The 18,684-nt window shown below is 45.6% G+C and overlaps 1 protein-coding gene across 9 annotated transcripts in view; it reads right to left on the reverse strand.

The window, feature by feature from the left end:
- Gabra5 (gamma-aminobutyric acid type A receptor subunit alpha5) overlaps positions 1-18,293 on the reverse strand; it is a 105,824-nt gene extending 87,531 nt beyond the window's left edge. Inside the window, exons 1-4 of one of the 9 annotated variants that reach the window (XM_036207115.1) lie at positions 18,248-18,288; positions 16,739-16,798; positions 16,228-16,387; positions 87-208 (exon numbers count right to left, since the gene is read on the reverse strand). In XM_036207115.1, coding sequence (XP_036063008.1) covers positions 87-208; positions 16,228-16,313 — 208 coding nt within the window. In that variant the 5' untranslated portion in view covers positions 16,314-16,387; positions 16,739-16,798; positions 18,248-18,288. The other 8 variants (XM_036207092.1, XM_036207106.1, XM_036207100.1 and 5 more) reach the window with 8 other exon arrangements.
- Between the last annotated feature and the right edge of the window lie 391 nt (positions 18,294-18,684).

An 18,684-nucleotide genomic window follows, 5' to 3' on the forward strand; every position in this document is an offset into this window, starting at 1 on the left:
TTGTCTGAATTTCTGTCAGCATATCATCATGGCTGAGGGTGATTTTTGCCTAGATCTTTATGGGCATCAGCTGGAAACACACTCACCTCCAAGCCCAGGCCGCAGTCTGTTGTCATAGCCATCCAAAAGCCCGTCCAAGATCCTGGTGAATATTGTGATGTTGTCATTGGTCTCGTCTCGTACAGAACCAGTTGGCATTTGTGAGAAGCTTTTAAAGAGAAAAATCAAAGAAAGAGAAAATTCCAATTGCTTCTTATAAATATTTTTTTCAAGACAGGCACACAATACTCATATGGCATCTGACCTTGCAGAACTGGCATGTAATAAATAGACCTCCCACACTGCCTTGGCTCGCCACTGGGTTCCCTTCCAAAGCCCTGGATCTTGAATATTCTTAGTTCTGCTCTAGGCAAAATGGCTGTCAAACTAACATCAAGCTCCAGGCTCCCCACTCTTTTGGAGGAACTGAAGGTTCTTGTTTCTTTTCTAAAGTCCGGCTGCTGTGATATGATGAGTCATATAATGTGGCTCTCAATGTTTTAGCCACGTTTGAAAAAGAAAAAGAAAAAAATGAGTCTCTGAACATGGAATCACTGGATTGTGAAATTGCAGGGATTTCAGAATTTTGTCTAAATCAGAAAAACTGAGTTTGAAAGTCATCACTGAGAATAGGGAGGCAGGAAATTTTAACCCAAGGAAATGTGTGGTGGCACAGACCTTCAATCCCAGCACTCAGGAGGCAGAGACAAGCAGATCTCTGTGAGTTCAAGACCAGCCTAGTCTACATTGTTAGTTCCAGGCCAGCAAAAGCTACACAGTGAGATCCTGTCTATCTATCTATCTATCTATCTATCTATCTATCTATCTATCTATCTATCATCCACCCACCCATCCATCCATCCATCCATCCATCCATCCATCCATCCATCCATTTATCTTAGAGGACAAGAAGGTGTGCCCAAATATCACTGCACCCTTACTAGTAGACTGGCCTTCAGAAAAATGAACAAGAATATTCTGGTTTCATTCAGTGGTATGAAGTTTTCCAGATTCCAAAAGAAGGTGGATCTGGAGCTGGAAGCCAGAATCGACCTACTTAAATGTGATCAATGAAGACAATTATTTCCAGGAACTTGGTCCGGCAGACATACAGTGATTCTGAACTCAGCATATACCTAGAAAAAAGCTGAACAAACCAAGAAGACCATCTGGGGGTCAGAAAGTCTACATGCCCAGGAGACAGTCACATGTCTGAAGACCACAGATCCTCCGTTTATTTCAGATGATTTCAAGTGTGAAGTCAGCACCTGACTTACAAGCTGGTCTGGGTTTCCCAGACTCAAGGCGCATTACTGGTTGAAATTCAGTACTCTTGGCACTCAGAAGAAGAGCACATGATTCCTGGCACTTCTCTGGGAAGCCTGGCTGTGGGATGCTGGGTCTGCAGAAGCTCTTCCTCTCATGCAGTTGTTGAAATCAGACTTGCCATCTCTCTGTGAGAAGCTGAGGTCAGAATGCACATGCCCTTTCCCCACTCAGCTCTTGAAAACCATGCATTTTCATTGATTGCATCTAAGCAGATCAATCCTTTCCTGGCCTCAGCGAAGGTCTCTTTTGAATAAGCATAAACTTCCCTTAATCTAATTTTCATATCACCATTAAAATGCATACAGCTGAAGCTCTCTCAAGCTAAGCTTAGGTTCTGTTAATGCAGAGCCTACAGATGTGAGTATTTCATTCTGTGATTTAGTATTTGAAAATGCTACATGCCTCTTATTTCTAACACCCATGAGAATCTCAAACTTCAGAAGAAACAATGGAGCCACCCCCATATACCCACCCCACACTCCCTGTAGCTAGTGGCTGGGTAGAAGGCCTTGAAGCATCTGGGCTACATAAGAAGAATGCTGTACTCTAGGCTTGCTTGGTTGTCTAGTAACTGGGCACAAAATGCCTGGCTTCACAGTCTCCTTCTCACAACATTCAGTTATTGTCTGTCTAGTTGTCCAATTTTAGTCAATGTCCAGATGTCTAATGTTTGAAGGGTCTCACTATTGAAGCAATTTAAAAATTAAGGTGTGAGATATTCAACAGTAGGAAAAAACAACACTGTCCATCTTCATGAATGAGTCCATTTCCTGCTGCTTAAAGTACCCAAAGTCAACTTCATTCAAAAGTCTTAAAAATGTCATGAATAGACAATTCAAGAATTTGTAAGTTGTACATTATCTGGGGAATAGTACTTCTGAGTATCCATATTGTTTGTGCTACCTGCCAATTAGTCATTTAATAGCTGTCTCAGTTATCAGCTGACTTGTCACATCATTGTCACGTACAATATCAAATAACATTTATTTTATTTAATAAATGGTCCTGAAATACAAGGGTGATGATGTTGGCAATTTCATTACAGTATGGTGTTACAATTTTTCTATTTTATTACTATTGTTCTTGATCTCTTAGTATGCCTAATTTATAGACTGGAATTTACCACAGGTGTGCATTATACGGGAAAAATTTTGCAGATGTGGGATTTAACACTATCCTAAATTTTAGGCACCCACCAGAAGTTTTTAATATATCCCCACAATCAAACAGCAATTATTTTGCATTCCAAGGACTTTTCTAAGCTGGTTGATTATGAGTTGTGAAATGCTATTCAATCCCATTGTATAGGATACCCAACTATCAAGAAAAAAAGATTTGGTGGTATCATTGGCTATTTTCATGGTATTCTCTCTCTCTCTCTTCTCCCCCCTCTTTCTGTGGATGTATGTCCACTGCTTCATTGTTTCAGACAATTGGTGTGCCTCTTGGATCTGAATCTCACTTTACACATACCCACATTGTCACCAATGTCAGGGATAGATGCAATGCTTATGAATTCCAAAGCTGTTTCCATTTATTGGACATAATTTATTATTTTTTATTTTATGTACATGGGTGTTTTGCCTGTATGCATGTTTGTGTACATGACTGGTGCTCACAGAGGCCAAAAGATGGTATTAGATTTTCTGAAACTGGAGTTACGGATGGTTGTGATTCACCATGTGGGTGCTGGGAATTGAACCAATGTTCTCTGGAAGTGCAGTCAGTGCTTTTAACTTCTGAACCATCTCTCCAGCTAGACACAATTTTTATTATATATTTTATAATATCTACTCACACTTGCCCATAATGACACTTTTCTTGGCAAAATTTCAGTATCTTCCCTGCCCTACCATAATTGCCTCCTGTATTGATCTTTGGTTCCTCGTGTAGCAACATTCAGGGCTCTGGTATAGGGGGTTGGGATATTCTCTTTGTTGTATTAAATAGTCATGTGCCAGGAGTAGAAATAAGACATTAAGAAAAAAAATCCCTGGAAATGCTTCTTAGGGAAGAACAGCTTTTACATTTTGCAGCTGTTGTTTTGGGAGATTTTGTTTCTTTGTTTTCCATAATCAACCCCCAAATGAATCACCTGTAATATGTGCAACATCCTATTCTCACAGTGCTAAGGATTACACAAGCACTGTCTGCTGCTCTGGCACAGTGCCCCCTTCACCTACAGATATCTGGAGACTTGATTATGTCTTCATCGAGCTGCAAGATCTTTAAGGATTACTTCTTATGCCAAAAGAAACTTTGGTTTGACTCAACCAAAGCACTTGAAAAGGAAAACAGTGGGACATACTGGAATCTGTGTTCATTGGGGAGCAGTGTGACTGAAGAGCTTCATGCTGAACCAATGTCTTCCTCAGGCACGCCTGGCCACCATCCATCTTAATCCTACTGAGTATGGCCAAGGGGTCTGCTCACTCCTAGCACAATTGTGAGTGAGCTCCTGCTTCAGGGGCAAGGTAAAAGATCTTTGAAGGTGTGGATGTTTTGTGAGGTGAAATTAAATCTGTTATTACTGACAAGCATCTTTGCTATAAAAGAAACACTTTTAAATGTTGCTAACTTACTTCAATTATAATTGAAGGTTAATTCAATTATAATATAAGGCCAAAATAGCTACATTCTCTTAAAACATGAAAGTTTCCTTATAGTTTTTCAATATTACTATTGAAAAGTGTAGAAAAACATGACACACTTCTCCAATGTTCCAATTCTTCCACTTTAACATTTGTTGATCTTCCAGGAAAAGGAAATTTTAAGACAACAGAGATGCCCTTCAATATGGAAACCAAAATATGTGGGAGCTCAGATCCCTTTTACAATTGCTGTAGGTTTGCATAGCATCTCCTCACAGCCTCCCTTATACTTTAATCATGTCTAGACCAGTTGTGCTGATGGTTATTAAAGGATATTATCTAGAGAATAACACAAGGAAAACAGTCTACACATGCTCAGTTACAGAGAAGGCAATTTTCAAATATTTTTGATGGAAAATGTGTGGTCAAATTCAAAGATGCAGAACCTGCTGGTATATTGGGGCCAACTGTATAAAACCAACCTAATCTGTTTTAAAAGTCACTCATTTTTGCATTCCCTTGCCTAGTTCATACAGAAGCACAAGGATGTGACCCAGTGATTTTGGTTTGAAGTATAAACAACACAAATGAGCCCTGGTTTCCAGCCTGGTGAGCACAGTGCCTGCAGGACAGACAGAGACACTGATAGGTACTGCAGAGTTCTGAATGTCCCTGAGATCCCTGTCATGGCAGCCCAACTTCTAGTTCTGATAAAGGGAATTTAGGAATCAGCATCTTACAAAATCTGATCCACTAAGAGGCTGGTTTTCTGGGCAGTCTTTAAGAGAAATACACTGGATGCCCTTAGCAAGTGAAGGACTCTCTCCCACTCCCTGTTGTCTCATTTCTGGCCTTTGTGAGGCATTATAGCTTCTTCTCAATTTCTGTTCCCTGGAGTCTCAAGTTAACTGATCTCAGAGATAATAGGAAACAGTATTTGTGGGGCCTGACTCCTACCTAGTGACCTCCTGGTGGAACGTGGGTATTCTAGGGCTAAGCTGGAGACAGAAGGGCTGCCACAGGGCCAGTGCCACAGGCTCCAGGAGCCTCTACGTCTTCACATGCATCCTCGGGGAATCCCAGTGATGGGACCCAATGATGAGTGTCTGAACCGACGTCAGGTACTGTGGTGAGAAATAGGGACATGTAGAAGGCAGCATTGGCCCTCACATCTAGATATGAGAAACGTTAGTACTAGAGACTTTTAGTAGAGAACAGCAGGGATAGGAAACCAGTGTCGCTTCACAAAGCATGACATGAGAGGGACACAAAGGAGAGCGAGAACACAGGCTCTGTCTAGGTTTGGGATGGAAGAAAACAGTTGTGATTTTTTTGAGGCTGAAGATTGGCTCAATCCAGTGAAAGGGGTCCTGGAGAAAATTATGAACAGTGGTCCCCAAAAGGCAACTGGTAATTGCAGAAGGAATGTGAGACCTCTGGTAAAAGCCAGCACTAGGGCTACACTGAATCGCAGTGACAGAGCACTGCAAGGGGCCAGGCACTGGATAGCAGAGCACTGCATGAGTCAGGCACTGGATAGCAGAACACTGCAAGGGGTCAGCACTGGAGGCACTGGGTAACAGAACACTGCAAGGGGGCCAGGCACTGGATAGCAGAGCACTGCAAGGGGCCAGACACTGGGTAACAGAGCACTGCAAGGGGGGGTCAGGCACTGGATAGCAGAGCACTGCAAGGGGCTAGGCACTGAGTAACAGATAACTGCAAGGGGCCAGGCACTGGATAACAGAGCACTGCAAGGGGGTCAGGCACTGGATAGCAGAGCACTGCAAGGGGCCAGGCACTGAGTAACAGAGAACTGCAAGGGGCAAGCACTGATAACAGAGCACTGCAAGGGGTCAGGCACTGGATAGCAGAGCACTGCAAGGGGCCAGGCACTGAGTAACAGAGAACTGCAAGGGGCCAGGCACTGGATAACAGAGCACTGCAAGGGGTCAGGCACTGGATAGCAGAGCACTGCAAGGGGCCAGGCACTGATAACAGAGCACTGCAAGGGGTCAGGCACTGGATAGCAGAGCACTGCAAGGGGCCAGGCACTGAGTAACAGAGAACTGCAAGGGGCAAGCACTGATAACAGAGCACTGCAAGGGGTCAGGCACTGGATAGCAGAGCACTGCAAGGGGCCAGGCACTGAGTAACAGAGAACTGCAAGGGGCCAGGCACTGGATAACAGAGCACTGCAAGGGGTCAGGCACTGGATAGCAGAGCACTGCAAGGGGCCAGGCACTGATAACAGAGCACTGCAAGGGGTCAGGCACTGGATAGCAGAGCACTGCAAGGGGCCAGGCACTGAGTAACAGAGAACTGCAAGGCTTCAGGCACTGCATAGCAGAGCACTGCAAGTGGTCAGGCACTGGCTAACAGAGCACTGCAAGGGGCCAGGCACTGGGTAACAGAGCACTGCAAGGGCTAGGTACTAGATAGCAGAGCACTGCATGAAGCCAGGTACTAGGTAACAGAGCACTGAAAGGGGCCAACCTCTGGGTTAAATCATTAATACCACAAAACTTTTAAAAAATGGTACCATGTAGTCGGGTGGTTGTGGCACACACCTGTAATCCCAGCAATCGGGAGGCAGAGGCTGGTGGATCTACCTACTGAGTTCCAGGATAGGCTCCAAAACTACACAGAGAAACCCTGTCTCGAATAAACAAAACAAAACAAAAATGGTAACATATACCTTGGAAGGTAGTCACAATCAAATCCATAAAAGACTTTTAATGCTGCACTGTACTTTTAAAATCTTCTTGAAGATAATGGCAACATGGAGTCATTTTTTGACAAGGCCCCTGGACTACTTATGAATTATGGACTTGGGAAAGGCAAGATGGGGAAAAAGGGGGCAGTGACTCAGGAGACAACAGTGGAGGTGAGAGTCATTAGCTGAATGTATTTCTTTTGGCCTTTCTTTTTCTTTTCATTTTGGTTTTTTGAGACAGGGTTTCTCTGTGTAGCTGTGAAGCCTATCCTGGAACTCACTCTGTAGACCAGGCTAGCCTTGAACTCACGGCGATCTGCCTGCCTCTGCCTCCCAAGTGCTGGAATTAAAGGTATGTGCTACCACAACCTGACAGCTTTCTTTTCTTTTTTCTCTCTCTCTCTCTCTCTCTCTCTTTTTTTTTTTTTTTTTAAGTGAGGTCTCACACTATGGAGCACAAGTAAGCCTTGACCTCCTGGTCTAAAGCAGGTTTCTTCATTTGTCTGTTTGTCTTGTTTTTGACACAGACTCCCAATTAGCTGGAACTCCAGGTGTCTCCACCATGTCATTTGTTTGAATTTCTGAATGAGGCTGAAGGACAATGAGGAGCATGGAATCAGGGATGGGAAATCCAGAGGGAGCCACCTTCAGAGCTACCATACCCACACAGCACAAACTGTAGAATTGCTACAGAATTTGGTCATGACCTCCTATGTCTTCAGGGTCTACACACACAAATTTCATCAACCACTGTAGTGGATAGCCATCCCAGCATTGGCCTGGAAGTTCCAACCCCCATTGAGGCTTCGGTAATAGTCACGCCCACAAGGCAGGGCGGAGGAGAAAGCAGAAGACCAAGGATCGGGAAGAGATCACTCTCTTGGTTCCCGGACTCTGGACGCTGGAGGTAGACCGAGCAGAGTTCTCCAGAGAACACGGCTGGACTGCACTATACCCTTGCCAGACCCTGTAACCTACCCCCTCATTTGTAAGTACCCCACAAAATAAACCTCCCTTTTAACTACGTGGAGCGGCCTTAATAATTTCACCAATAAACCACTGACTGGGAATGTTCAGAAGAAGCTAGCATCTGTAGCACACATACCCAGGAATTTGTTCCTGTCATTGTCCCTGAAATGAAATAGTAGAATCACCATTTATACTGTGTGTGGAATCTAGAAACAGTGGAGAACAGTACAGGATACACACAGGTTACATGCAAATACCATGCCACTTCACATAAGGGACTTTGCAATCCAGAGAGGCTTCTGGAACCAGCTACCCAGGAACACCAAGGGACATTGGGTTCTGCAGCAAAGGGAGTTGGCTAAGAGTTGTTTTCTTAATTGTGATCTAGAAGAATCTTCTCTCTCTCTCTCTCTCTCTCTCTCTCTCTCTCTCTCTCTCTCTCTCTGTGTGTGTGTGTGTGTGTGTGTGTGTGTGTGTGAAGAATTTTAAAGGATTTTTATACCAATGTGATTTTGCTATTTATACATCCAGATTGTAGTATCTAATAAGAATGGTAATGTGTTAAGTGACCCTGCTGAGATTTCACTACTGTGGTATTCTAAAGAGGACAATCTCTCATCAGCCTTGGGAAGGTCATTTGAACATTGTCATAGCACAGATGGTATTGGTATTGGAGAAGATGGAATGCTAGGTTTCTTTGTGATATTGTCTGTGCTTGTATTAACAGCCATATGTGATTTACATAAAATGACTCAGTAGTGATAACTTCAGGCAGTTTTGATGTAAACATTTTTGTGAATTGACTTTGTGGGTTGACTTTGTGTGTTAGTGTACCTATATTCTGAAACTGCATTCCTTCCTCTGGTTTTTAGCATTTCCAGGAAACGTATCACACTTTGCTTGCTAAGGTCCTTATATAACTCTCAATAAACAGCATCACTCACTGATGTTTTCCTCAGTTGTCCCTTGCATACTTCTGTAGCTATCATAAATAACAGCAAGGCAGGCTGTAGCTGGGCACTGACCACAATTTTGTTTTCACGTGAGAGCACTCCTCTCTCAAGGTGGGAATGTGAACATGCAATACATTTCATATGTCTAAAGCCCTGGGCATGTAGTACTGTGCCAGAAATTTTAGGTTCTCCTCATGCCCCCAGGCCTTCCAGTGCTGCCCTTCAGCTGCCCAAATCAAAGCTATCTTCCTCACTCCTCTTCCTGCAGGTTCTCTACGTCCTTGGCACTGCTGCCTGGCTTGGATTCCCAAAGCTTATCACTGTGACTCCACAGACCACAGCACCTAGGTATTACCCTGCCCTTTTGTTCCTCTTCCCAGGGAATTCACTGAGGAACCATGCCTGCTTACCACCACCACCACCACCACCACACACACATACACACACACCCCTCTCTTCCCTTCTCTTGCAGCTGCCCCTGTCTATCTCCTGCAACCTATAACCCAGGAACCTCTTGTTGCTAAAGGCCAGGAGTCAACTCTGAATTACCAGATCCAAGAGTCAAGACCAACTGCTTTAACTCAATGGGCCCAGTAGTTACATTTAGCAGAGACAACTGCATCACCCTTCCTACAGAACTTTCTCCCCTTGGCCTCTACAAACTCTTGTCTTTAGGTTCTGGCTGTGGTGTGCATACTCGCTACTTGTTAATTTTAAAGACAGGGTTATGTTGTGTAGCTTGAAGCCAAGGTCTTCCTGATTTAACCCCTAAGTGCTGCTGTGTCTAGGTTTACTCTTCTGTTCGTTCTTCTTCTCTGTCCCTTTCAGTCTTGTCTCACTCTTAGCCTCCTAAACTCATAACACCATAATGTCCAAGGGCACAATTTATGGGCCTCTTCCCACTCTGTCTGTGTATGCTCAGTTTCTATCTGTCCTCATACCCAGTAGCTTTGAAATCATGATGCAGCCCAGTCCCTCTCTGGACTCCAGGCCCCTGTGTGCAAAGGCTTGACCATACTTGGATGTGGAAGTGGTTTTTCCAAGGGCTTACAAAGCCATAGCTACACACACATTTTCTACTCTTTTCTCTGTCTCAGTGATAAGAGAAAGAGTTGATGGTGCATCCTTGACCTTTAATCTTTCCTTCATGCTCATGTCATCCCGTCAACACATCCCATCAGTCAGAATAAAACTTTCTTCATGCAAACAGCTGCTAACTGACTGCACACCAGCTCCATCTCTCCCTGTCTTACACCAACTCCACTCAGTTCTGTTCACTCTGCACTCACAGGGGATGCAACACTGAGGCCATATCATTGTTACATCTAAACAGGAACATGCTTGCTTAAAGCTACCTAATGAGGTCACCTGGCACAACAGTGTATAGTCTCAGATACCCAGCTGGCTACAGTAGGAGGATCACATGACACTAGGCATTCTCATCTCCAAAACATAAAATGGGATGAGGCTGTAGCTCAGTTGGTAGAGTGCTTGCCTGGTATGCACAAAGCCATACTTTGTACCTTAGGACTGCATACATTGGGCATGGTGGCACACACAATAATCTCAAGAGTTAGAGGATCAGGAGTTCAAGTCTGTCCTTGGTTTCATAGAGAGTTCATGACTAACCTGGGATACATGAGACTCTTTCTCCAAAACCAACAATAAAAAACAAAAACTATGAACAAACAAACAATAAGAAATTCCACTCCACTCAATGGCCCAGAGCAACCCTCAAAGGAAAGTCATCTGACACTCCAGAACTAATCCAGTTCTCTCTCTTACACTGTGATTATGCCTCCCATGGAGCTGTACCACTGATGCCAAGATAGCTGCTGGCTGTTCCCAGTTTCCCCAGTGAGCCCCTGCTGTGGGACCGTGCACTCATCACCATTTCCCATGTTGGTTTGGTCTTCTCCACCATTAATGCTGTCACTAAAGCCCCACTTCCCTCAGGTCCCTGCAGTAGCATCTCCTTCCAGCACCTTTACTATCTTTCTTCTGAATTACTCTTTTATTAGGTACCTTAACTTCACCATTGCTGGTTTGTTGCCTGTCTTTGTCACATCTGAACACACTCTCACTGAAGCCAGGCTTCTTTATTGCTCTTAGCACCTATAACAGTGCCCAGAATGTGGAACGGGACACATTCACAGTACGGCCAAAGCAGGGTGATGACCCCCACCACACTCAGGCATGGTAGATAGCATGGGTATAGCCCTGGATATGGCCTTCATTGTGCACTAAACCCCGTGGATAGTGTGGCTTAGCACACCGACACACACCTGGATCAGCCTGAGCATTTTACATAGGTTAACCAAGGCATCAGCCTTGTGATGATGGATCCATTATTATCCCCAGGTATGAGATTCAGAAACTGAGCTGCAGGCTGGTTAAGGAACTTCTGATATCACAGAATGAGCCAAAACAGAGATAAGAGCTTGACCCACCATCAAAAAGAATCTTCATGCTTATCACTAGTGATCTTGGGATAGAATCAAGCTGATTGTGAACTAACTGATGGGTCAATTCTTTCTTAAATTGAAAACGATTGGCCTATGCTTTTTCTGACTTTAGGTTCTGTCTGCTTTTGAAACAGTTCTGAAATATGGATAAGATGGAGCTTTTCTGTTCCTCACAGGTGATCCTTTGCTATGTATTAGGTTCCAGAAAACTCACAGCACAGTGGGTTTGGCCTGGGCTGCTCAGGATTGGCCCAAGTCATCCTCTAGTCTCTGATGTTCTTTGTTTCTAACACATAGATTCCCTCTCCTGCCGTGTTCTATTCTGTGGTGCCATAAATATTAGGACACAGTGGAGGGGCCTTTGTAATGGGAATGCTAGCCATCCAGGAGGCAAGGGGTGATTTCCACGTTCAGCAGCAAAACACTCGGCACAATCTCCTAAATTCTAGAGTTTGAGCTCTTCTTAGGCACTGAATGAGGACTTGGCGACAATTTAAAAAGCATGTTTTAACAGCAGCATTCTGGAAACTTGTGCAATGCACCCATATGCCTCTTGGTAAATCTTGCTGCTATGAAAGCAAGAGAAGATTTCTTTTTGCTTTTAATTCTAATACTTCCCTTTGAATTCCATACCAATTAAAACATGTATTTTGTGCCACTGACTTCATAAAAATCCAAATACCCACAATCTCCTCCTTCCTTGAGCCCAGCTAGTGACTCATCCTGGAGCTCAGGGACAGCCTACTTAGCAGAGGTATACTCCATGCCAACCCTCTGAGCACTGCTCACTGAGCATTGGTGTGTCGAACATGCTCAAAGATAGATTTATAAAGTAGAGAGTCTGGAAGTATGTTCTCTTTCTGCCTTTTTGAATGAGGTTAGAGACAGCTCCATCACCCCGCTGAGGCGCAGAACACTCTGCCCTGTGCAGGACCACCTTCCTCATCTCTGCCCGACGTCCCTCTCCGCAGCCTCCAGACTGAGCCATCAGTTCAGCTCTGCCTCTGCTAACTGTTTGGCTGCACCGCTGCAGTGTTTTTACAGCCATTATACTGACTGTGTGTCCTGAGCCTCAGGAACCTGCAGCTCTGGAGAAGGAGGAATTTGTTATCGGAGGGGATGCAGGACAGCTCCCAGCTTCAGAAGATATGGCAAGTGCAGGCACGATTCCGACATGCTTACTGCTGCAGCGAGGAGAGGCATCTATCCTTGCGTTTAGGAGGAAAAGGAAAAGATCCTTCTTTGTGGGACCAAAGACCAGGCTGCCACACATGTACACAGAGAAAGAAAGAACTTTCTTCATGTTTGCAAGAGCCTGCTTTTCATTGTCAATTAAAAATTTTGTTTTCCGACATATATTTGAATTGCAGCTCCCATGTAATAAAATTCAAATGTATTTCCACTTTTGATAACCAAATCTCTATGTTGATATCAATAAATGAATGAAATCTGACATTACCTTATTGACCTACTGATTCTCAAATGTGCCTTGCAATTGTCACTGGCCTCTCAAGTCTGACAAAGTAGAGTTTTTAAATAGTGATAAATTCATTCCAGTTTAAACTTAATGTTATATACCCTGGCAGTACTTTGATCCCCATACTGTTTCAGTGCTAATTTTTTTTACACTGTGTAGTTTAGATGACTGGTTTCATTAAAATAACTAAAAAGACTTAAATAACTCCATGCATCTGAATGGGCCATGGCAGTGACTGACTATAAGGTTCAGTTGTATGCTTGACTCATGCCCTGTTCTACAATTCACAACTGATAGTGAAATCACAAAACTATTGAAAATGAGCTGTTGGTGACTAAATTTAGAAAATGATGTGGAGAAAGACAAATAACTCTCATGATATTTTCAAAGCAAGTTCGCATTAACTATCTTATGTAAGCACCAAATACACTTCCCTCCTCACAAACATGTCTTCTGTCGCTGAATGCATAGATCTTTACAAATGCAATGTATCAACTTGTGACTGGACAGAACCTTTTATGTTGCCTCTTTCCTCATTTTCCCTGTCTGATTCTGCATAGATCTCAAGCTCTCAAGCCTCCTGGGCATATTTAGGAGCATCAGTAATTCTCTGATCCAAGTTACAATCAAACTAGGACCTTTGTAACTTCCCTTTCCAACTTCCTTTGAACCTTAATCAGAGAAATCCCTTCTTTGGTGGAGGGGGAAGGAAGGAGAATACATTCAAACTGTTCCCTTCCCCAATCTTGGAGCATAGAAACCTCTTTCCAAGCCCAACATGTGTGGTACACTCCAGGAACATACCCCCCCAGCTTCTACATTGCTTTGACATATTAAAAAATTGCAGTCAGAGAAAAGAGCACAGGGTAGATGTGAGAAGAATGGCACAGGACAGTGCAGCATGAGGATCCCAGCAGGTGTCGGCTGTGTACAGTTAGTTCCCTGTGAGATATCCAGCCATCCCACCTTGCCAGCTGCAGGATGGGACTAATGACACTGAGCTCATAAGGCGGTCCCTTGGATTGACTTAAAACACTGGGAAAAATCAGTACTTTGCCTTGTAGTAGTTATTATTCTGTCAAGATTTAAAGTCAAGGAAATTTTATGGAACTGGCTGGGTTTCAACACAATTATTCCTACATATAATTAATCTGTAAGTAAGCAGAACCTCATCTGAGAAGAAATAAGTGGGGGCTTGGTATGTCTTCTGATGTGGTCTGTGTATACCATGTGCTGCTTGGCTCCCCTGTTATCTAAAGAAGCTGGGCAAACACTCACAGCACCTAGTGTGTAAGCACACTCCTAGGGAGAGCTCATATCAACAAGTTCAGATACTAAGAAATTTACAAACAAACTGTTCTGTACAAGAGAACTGATGACTTTAACATGAGAAATAATGTAAGTGTCCCCAAGTCAGGAAGTAGCTAATGGTGGCCCACTCGTGCACTGCTACAATATTTGTCCATTTTAAAATCACAAAGCCTAAGGAATTTGTAACAGTGGAAGGTTAGGGCCAAAACCCAACAAAAAAGCTGAATGCAGGATGACCCCAGATACATACACATATGTACAGGAGCAAGTAGGGGTGGGACCAAAATGGGAGGGATGATTCCCTGTAAGTTAGGGATTTAGGACAGCTTTTTAAAAATAAACGGCTGCACCTCACATATTTCCTGCAGTTTGTAGGTATCAATATGATAAAGTATAAAATAATTAAAATCTTCATATCTAAAAATTAATATCTTTTCCCATAGTCAATGTTTTTGAAAGATTGAGGGGTAGCCTCAGACTTAATCAGCATTTCCTTCCAGAAACTGACAAGTCCATCTCTAATTCATAGAAGACCTTAGAAAGCCACAGAATTAAATAAGAAATGAGCTAAACTCACACACATGACTTCCTGCTTCTGACTTGAGTCTACCAGAGAGAGTGATAGCTTCCTGCCTTATTTGATTCACAATCATAATTACTGTGCCAAATCACATAAACTGTATGTTCCCAAGATAGCACAGCACAGCATGGACATAACTTCTAAAATATCACCCAGTATACATAGAATATCAGAAAACAAGCCAACTATCTCAATGTATTAATTTGCAATAATGAATGTTCATGGGATTTCATTCATGCACCCCTTCCATTCAGAAAAGCAGTAGGGATACTACAATTTATAGGATTTAATAAAGAAGTTACAAAGGAAAAACTCTCATGTAGTAGATGAAGAATCAAAGGGCTGGGGAGGAGAAGCATGTCCCCTCAGTATCAGCAAGGCAAGAATAGCATTCAATAAATAGGGACTACCACATCATTTATGGCATGTCTCATGACTTGATGAAAAGCACAACCTACTAGACAAAGTGTGTGTTACTTTGTTTAAGAACCAAAGTCACTAAGCATTTGACCTGTAAAAATGGACCCCAGAGTGTAGTCTGCATATGTGTAAACCACACATGGACAGAGGATGCACAGGACTGAGCAATAGCCCACAAAGACACCTTTTTCCTGGCAAGTAAGGATGCTCTTGGTGGGGAATGGCATCTTCTGCCTGTGTTCGGGACATTCTCTGCTCTTTGAACAGAGGAAGAGAGGGGGAGAATGAAAAGGGATGGCGAGAGAAAAGAGACAGAGACAGAATTAGAAATATAGAAGTGATAGAGATGAGAGAGAGCAAGATGAGAGAGGGAGAGGAGAGAGGGAGAAAAGAGGAAGAAAGGAGAGAAGAAAGGAAAGGAGAGGAGAGCAGAGCAGAGGAGAGGGAAAGGACAGGTTTATGGACTTTCTCAGACGTTGGCAATACATCTTAACTTCCCCTGGTCAAAAAAAGGCTGAGCCCTCACAGAAATTTTTCCCAGCAGAGTGGACCTGTGAACACCCACCAAGCAGCCTGTACACTCTAGCAGTACTAGAGGAAACAGGTGACTGTGTGCTACAGTCCTTCCAACTATCTCAAGTGCTCCCTTGGGAACGAGCACTGGTAAACAGGAAACCAAGCAGTACACACTGTCCAACGGGACTACTTCAACTTGTTATCCTTTGATTAGCCAGGACAATTTGGGGCAGTGAAGGACATAGGAGAGAAGAGGAACTCTGATTGCCTCCTAACGGCTTGCATCTGGAATACTAGGTATCACTAGTGTGATAGGGAAAGGCTCATGTTGGTTACAGAGACACTAGGGGCCCAAATGAAAGAAGTCAATGGAAATGGCATTTCCAGAGACTCAGGGAGAACCAGGTGTAGTTTCTGATCTCTGTGCTTGGCTCAGCCATGACTACTTTGGATCCCTTTCCATGCCACATGCAAAGCACGAGCCTGGCTAGGAAAGCAAACGGCGGGCACAATGGACGCAAGAAAGGAGTGAGTGTGTTACATACTTGTCTGACAGCAGCCGATATCCTTAACGCCTGTGAACTTCTGAATCTCTTCCAACCTGAGTAGGAGGAACCAGCTGCCCTCAAGCCATCCTCTGCTTCTACTTGTGAAAACCTCTTCTCTTCTGTCTAACTCATTTCAGAGACCCTGCACCAGGAACAGCTTTGTTCAGGAAGGAAGCATGGGTCGGGACATATTCACTACGAACTGAAGGGTGCAGGATTGCAGAAATGGCAAGCAAGGACCGTCCTGCCCTACACGGGTTTGCATCAGCACAGGCCTCCAAGACTATAAAAGGAAACCACGGGGAGAACTTACCCAAAGTGACTGGATAAGGTCATGGAAACACAGAAGACAAGGAGGGTTTTGGTCATGATAAATCTAGAGAACATTCCATTGTCCATTCCCAGTATGAATAATAGTTGAAGCAGATGAATTTGGAAGAAAAACTGTCCTTTCCTCAAACTTGATCTTGAAGCTGAAAGTACACAAAGGGGAGAGCACATGAACACGGATGTTCCTGTCACTACAGAATCCAAGCATGCTGCTGCCACAGTGAAGCTGACAAAGCCTGGAACCTGGTCCTTGTTATCTGTAGACTGTGCCAACGGCTTGTACCACTTTCCCTGAGCAGCACGACGCTGTAAAAAGGTGACAGTACAGCTTTATTTCACTTTTACAGAATGCACAGTCGATAGACTCTTTGCATCCCTCAAATATCGTTTTACTTTGTAGCACAGTACAAATGACCTAATTATTAACATAGGGCTCAAAGTTATTTGACAACTGCATTTTGTATCTATCAAATCCACAAGTGAGATAAATTTACCTTTCTGAAATATTTGTCACACGTTCAAAGCCAGCAAGCTGCTTCTTGTTCTGCAAGGTGCTGAAAGTGTGTGGGAAGAGGGGGAAAGGCATACGTCAGAAACACGTCTTCTAGAGGATCACAATGTTAGACCTGTCAATGAGGGTCCGAGTTTCTGGCTCGGCATTATGCCCCCAGGACTACATGACTTAGAATCACAACACTTGACAAATATCTCTGTTCCTATCTGGGCTCTTGTTAGTGCAGTGGAAATCCAAGCAAGCACTGCCCCTGGGCCAGCAACAACCTTAGATAAGGCACATATATCTCAACCTGCGCATAACGCAAATGGGTGCTCAATGTCCACGAGCAAGCCGGAGTTCTAAAAAGAAACATCTTTCCAAGGAGACCACCAAAAGTCTAGAACTGGGAAGCACACAACAGGTACTTCCACCTCGTAGGAGAAGGCCCTCTGAGACTCCCTCCAGTCAAGAACAGAAGACTGACATACTGTGGTCGCCCGGGCGCATCCTGGGGCTCGGCGCCGGTAGCCTGGCGAGTCTAGGCAGCGAGCACGCGGCGCCGCATGCGGGAAACCCCGGGCGGTGCCTTCTGCAGCCCCTCAGCCCCCAACTTTCCGATCCCCACCGCGAGGCTGCTCTCCCTGGGGGCCCCAGATCGCCGTGAGAGCTCACCAGGGCTGGAGCACAGCGCAGGTGGGCGAGGGGGTGGCACTGCGGAGCCGCAACCTCCGCCACCCGGCACCTGCCGCTCCGCAGCGCTGCCGGACACCTCCGGTGGACTGGACCTCGGGCTCGCTCTTAGCCCTCCAGACCTCCTTAGCCCCAGACAGGGTCTGCTGAACGCTCGCCAGGCAGCAGCGCCTTCCTCCTCTGCTGCGCGCGGTGCAGTGGCGGCGCAGCCAGAACCGGCCTCGAGCAGCCCGCGCGACAGGCGCGCGACACCAAGTGGGGCCCGCGCCCACCGCGCGCCCCTGCTCCTGGGCGGGAGCGGCCTTATAGGCGGGAGAGCTCGGAGACCGCGGCAGGCAGCGATTACCTGGTGTCTACCCTGGACCTCGAGGCTCTGCGCCCAGAGCCCCGTCCAACCACGCCACCAGGTCCTCTGTCCTCCTTGCCTGTGGCCTCCGCAGTCTCCGGGCAAAGTTTGCGCTGCGAGCTCGCGAGCACCCAGCTGCTCTGCGCTCCTCCCGGTCCCGAGGACGGGGCGCCGGCCACCGTGGCCACCTCTGCTCCTTACCCTGCGCTCGGGCCCCTGCTGGCGAGCCGTCGGCGAGGGCTCATCCTGCTTCACCGCCGCCCGCTCTCCCTGCGGCGGGCGCGGCGGGCCGGTGCAGCGTCACCGCCCCATGCTGCCGGCGCGAACTTGCCCAGCGCTCGGCGCCGACGAGACCCGGAGCCCCGCGCTCCCGCCGCCGCCCTGCGGCTCTGCTCCACGCCGCGCCCGAGGCCGCGCGCTGCCCCGCTGCAGATTCCCCAGCGCCCCCGGCGGACTCGCGCTCGCTCTCACCTCTCCCGAGCGCCACATGTCGTGTCTGGGTTTGAGGAACGTCCCTAGTCTGAGGCGCCCGGTAGAGGCCGCCAGACTTTCACCAAATGCCTGGCCCCCACTCAGCCCAGGGGGACGGGGAGGGGTGGGGGGATGGGGGCCACTATCATTTGGGAATGGACCATGTTTCTGCTGAAGTTTCTTGTGGGCCTTAGAGGCAGATTCGGTTTCCCCTGGAATAACCACTGGTCACCTTTTAGGCCAGAAGGGGAAAGGTTGTGTGGACTGGCCGCAGCATCCATAACCTAGGCCTGCTTATGTCAGGTAGGGTTGCCAGCACCTGCTGTTCTTCCTCAGTCAGTCCTCAGTAGCACCCTTGGGTTTATCCAGCCATTCTTTTTGGAAAGAAACTGGTGCAAGAGAACCCTTTTCATTTAATTCATCGATAGTCATTAATC

This window comes from Onychomys torridus, chromosome 1, assembly GCF_903995425.1.
Source record: "Onychomys torridus chromosome 1, mOncTor1.1, whole genome shotgun sequence".
NCBI lineage: Eukaryota > Metazoa > Chordata > Mammalia > Rodentia > Cricetidae > Onychomys > Onychomys torridus.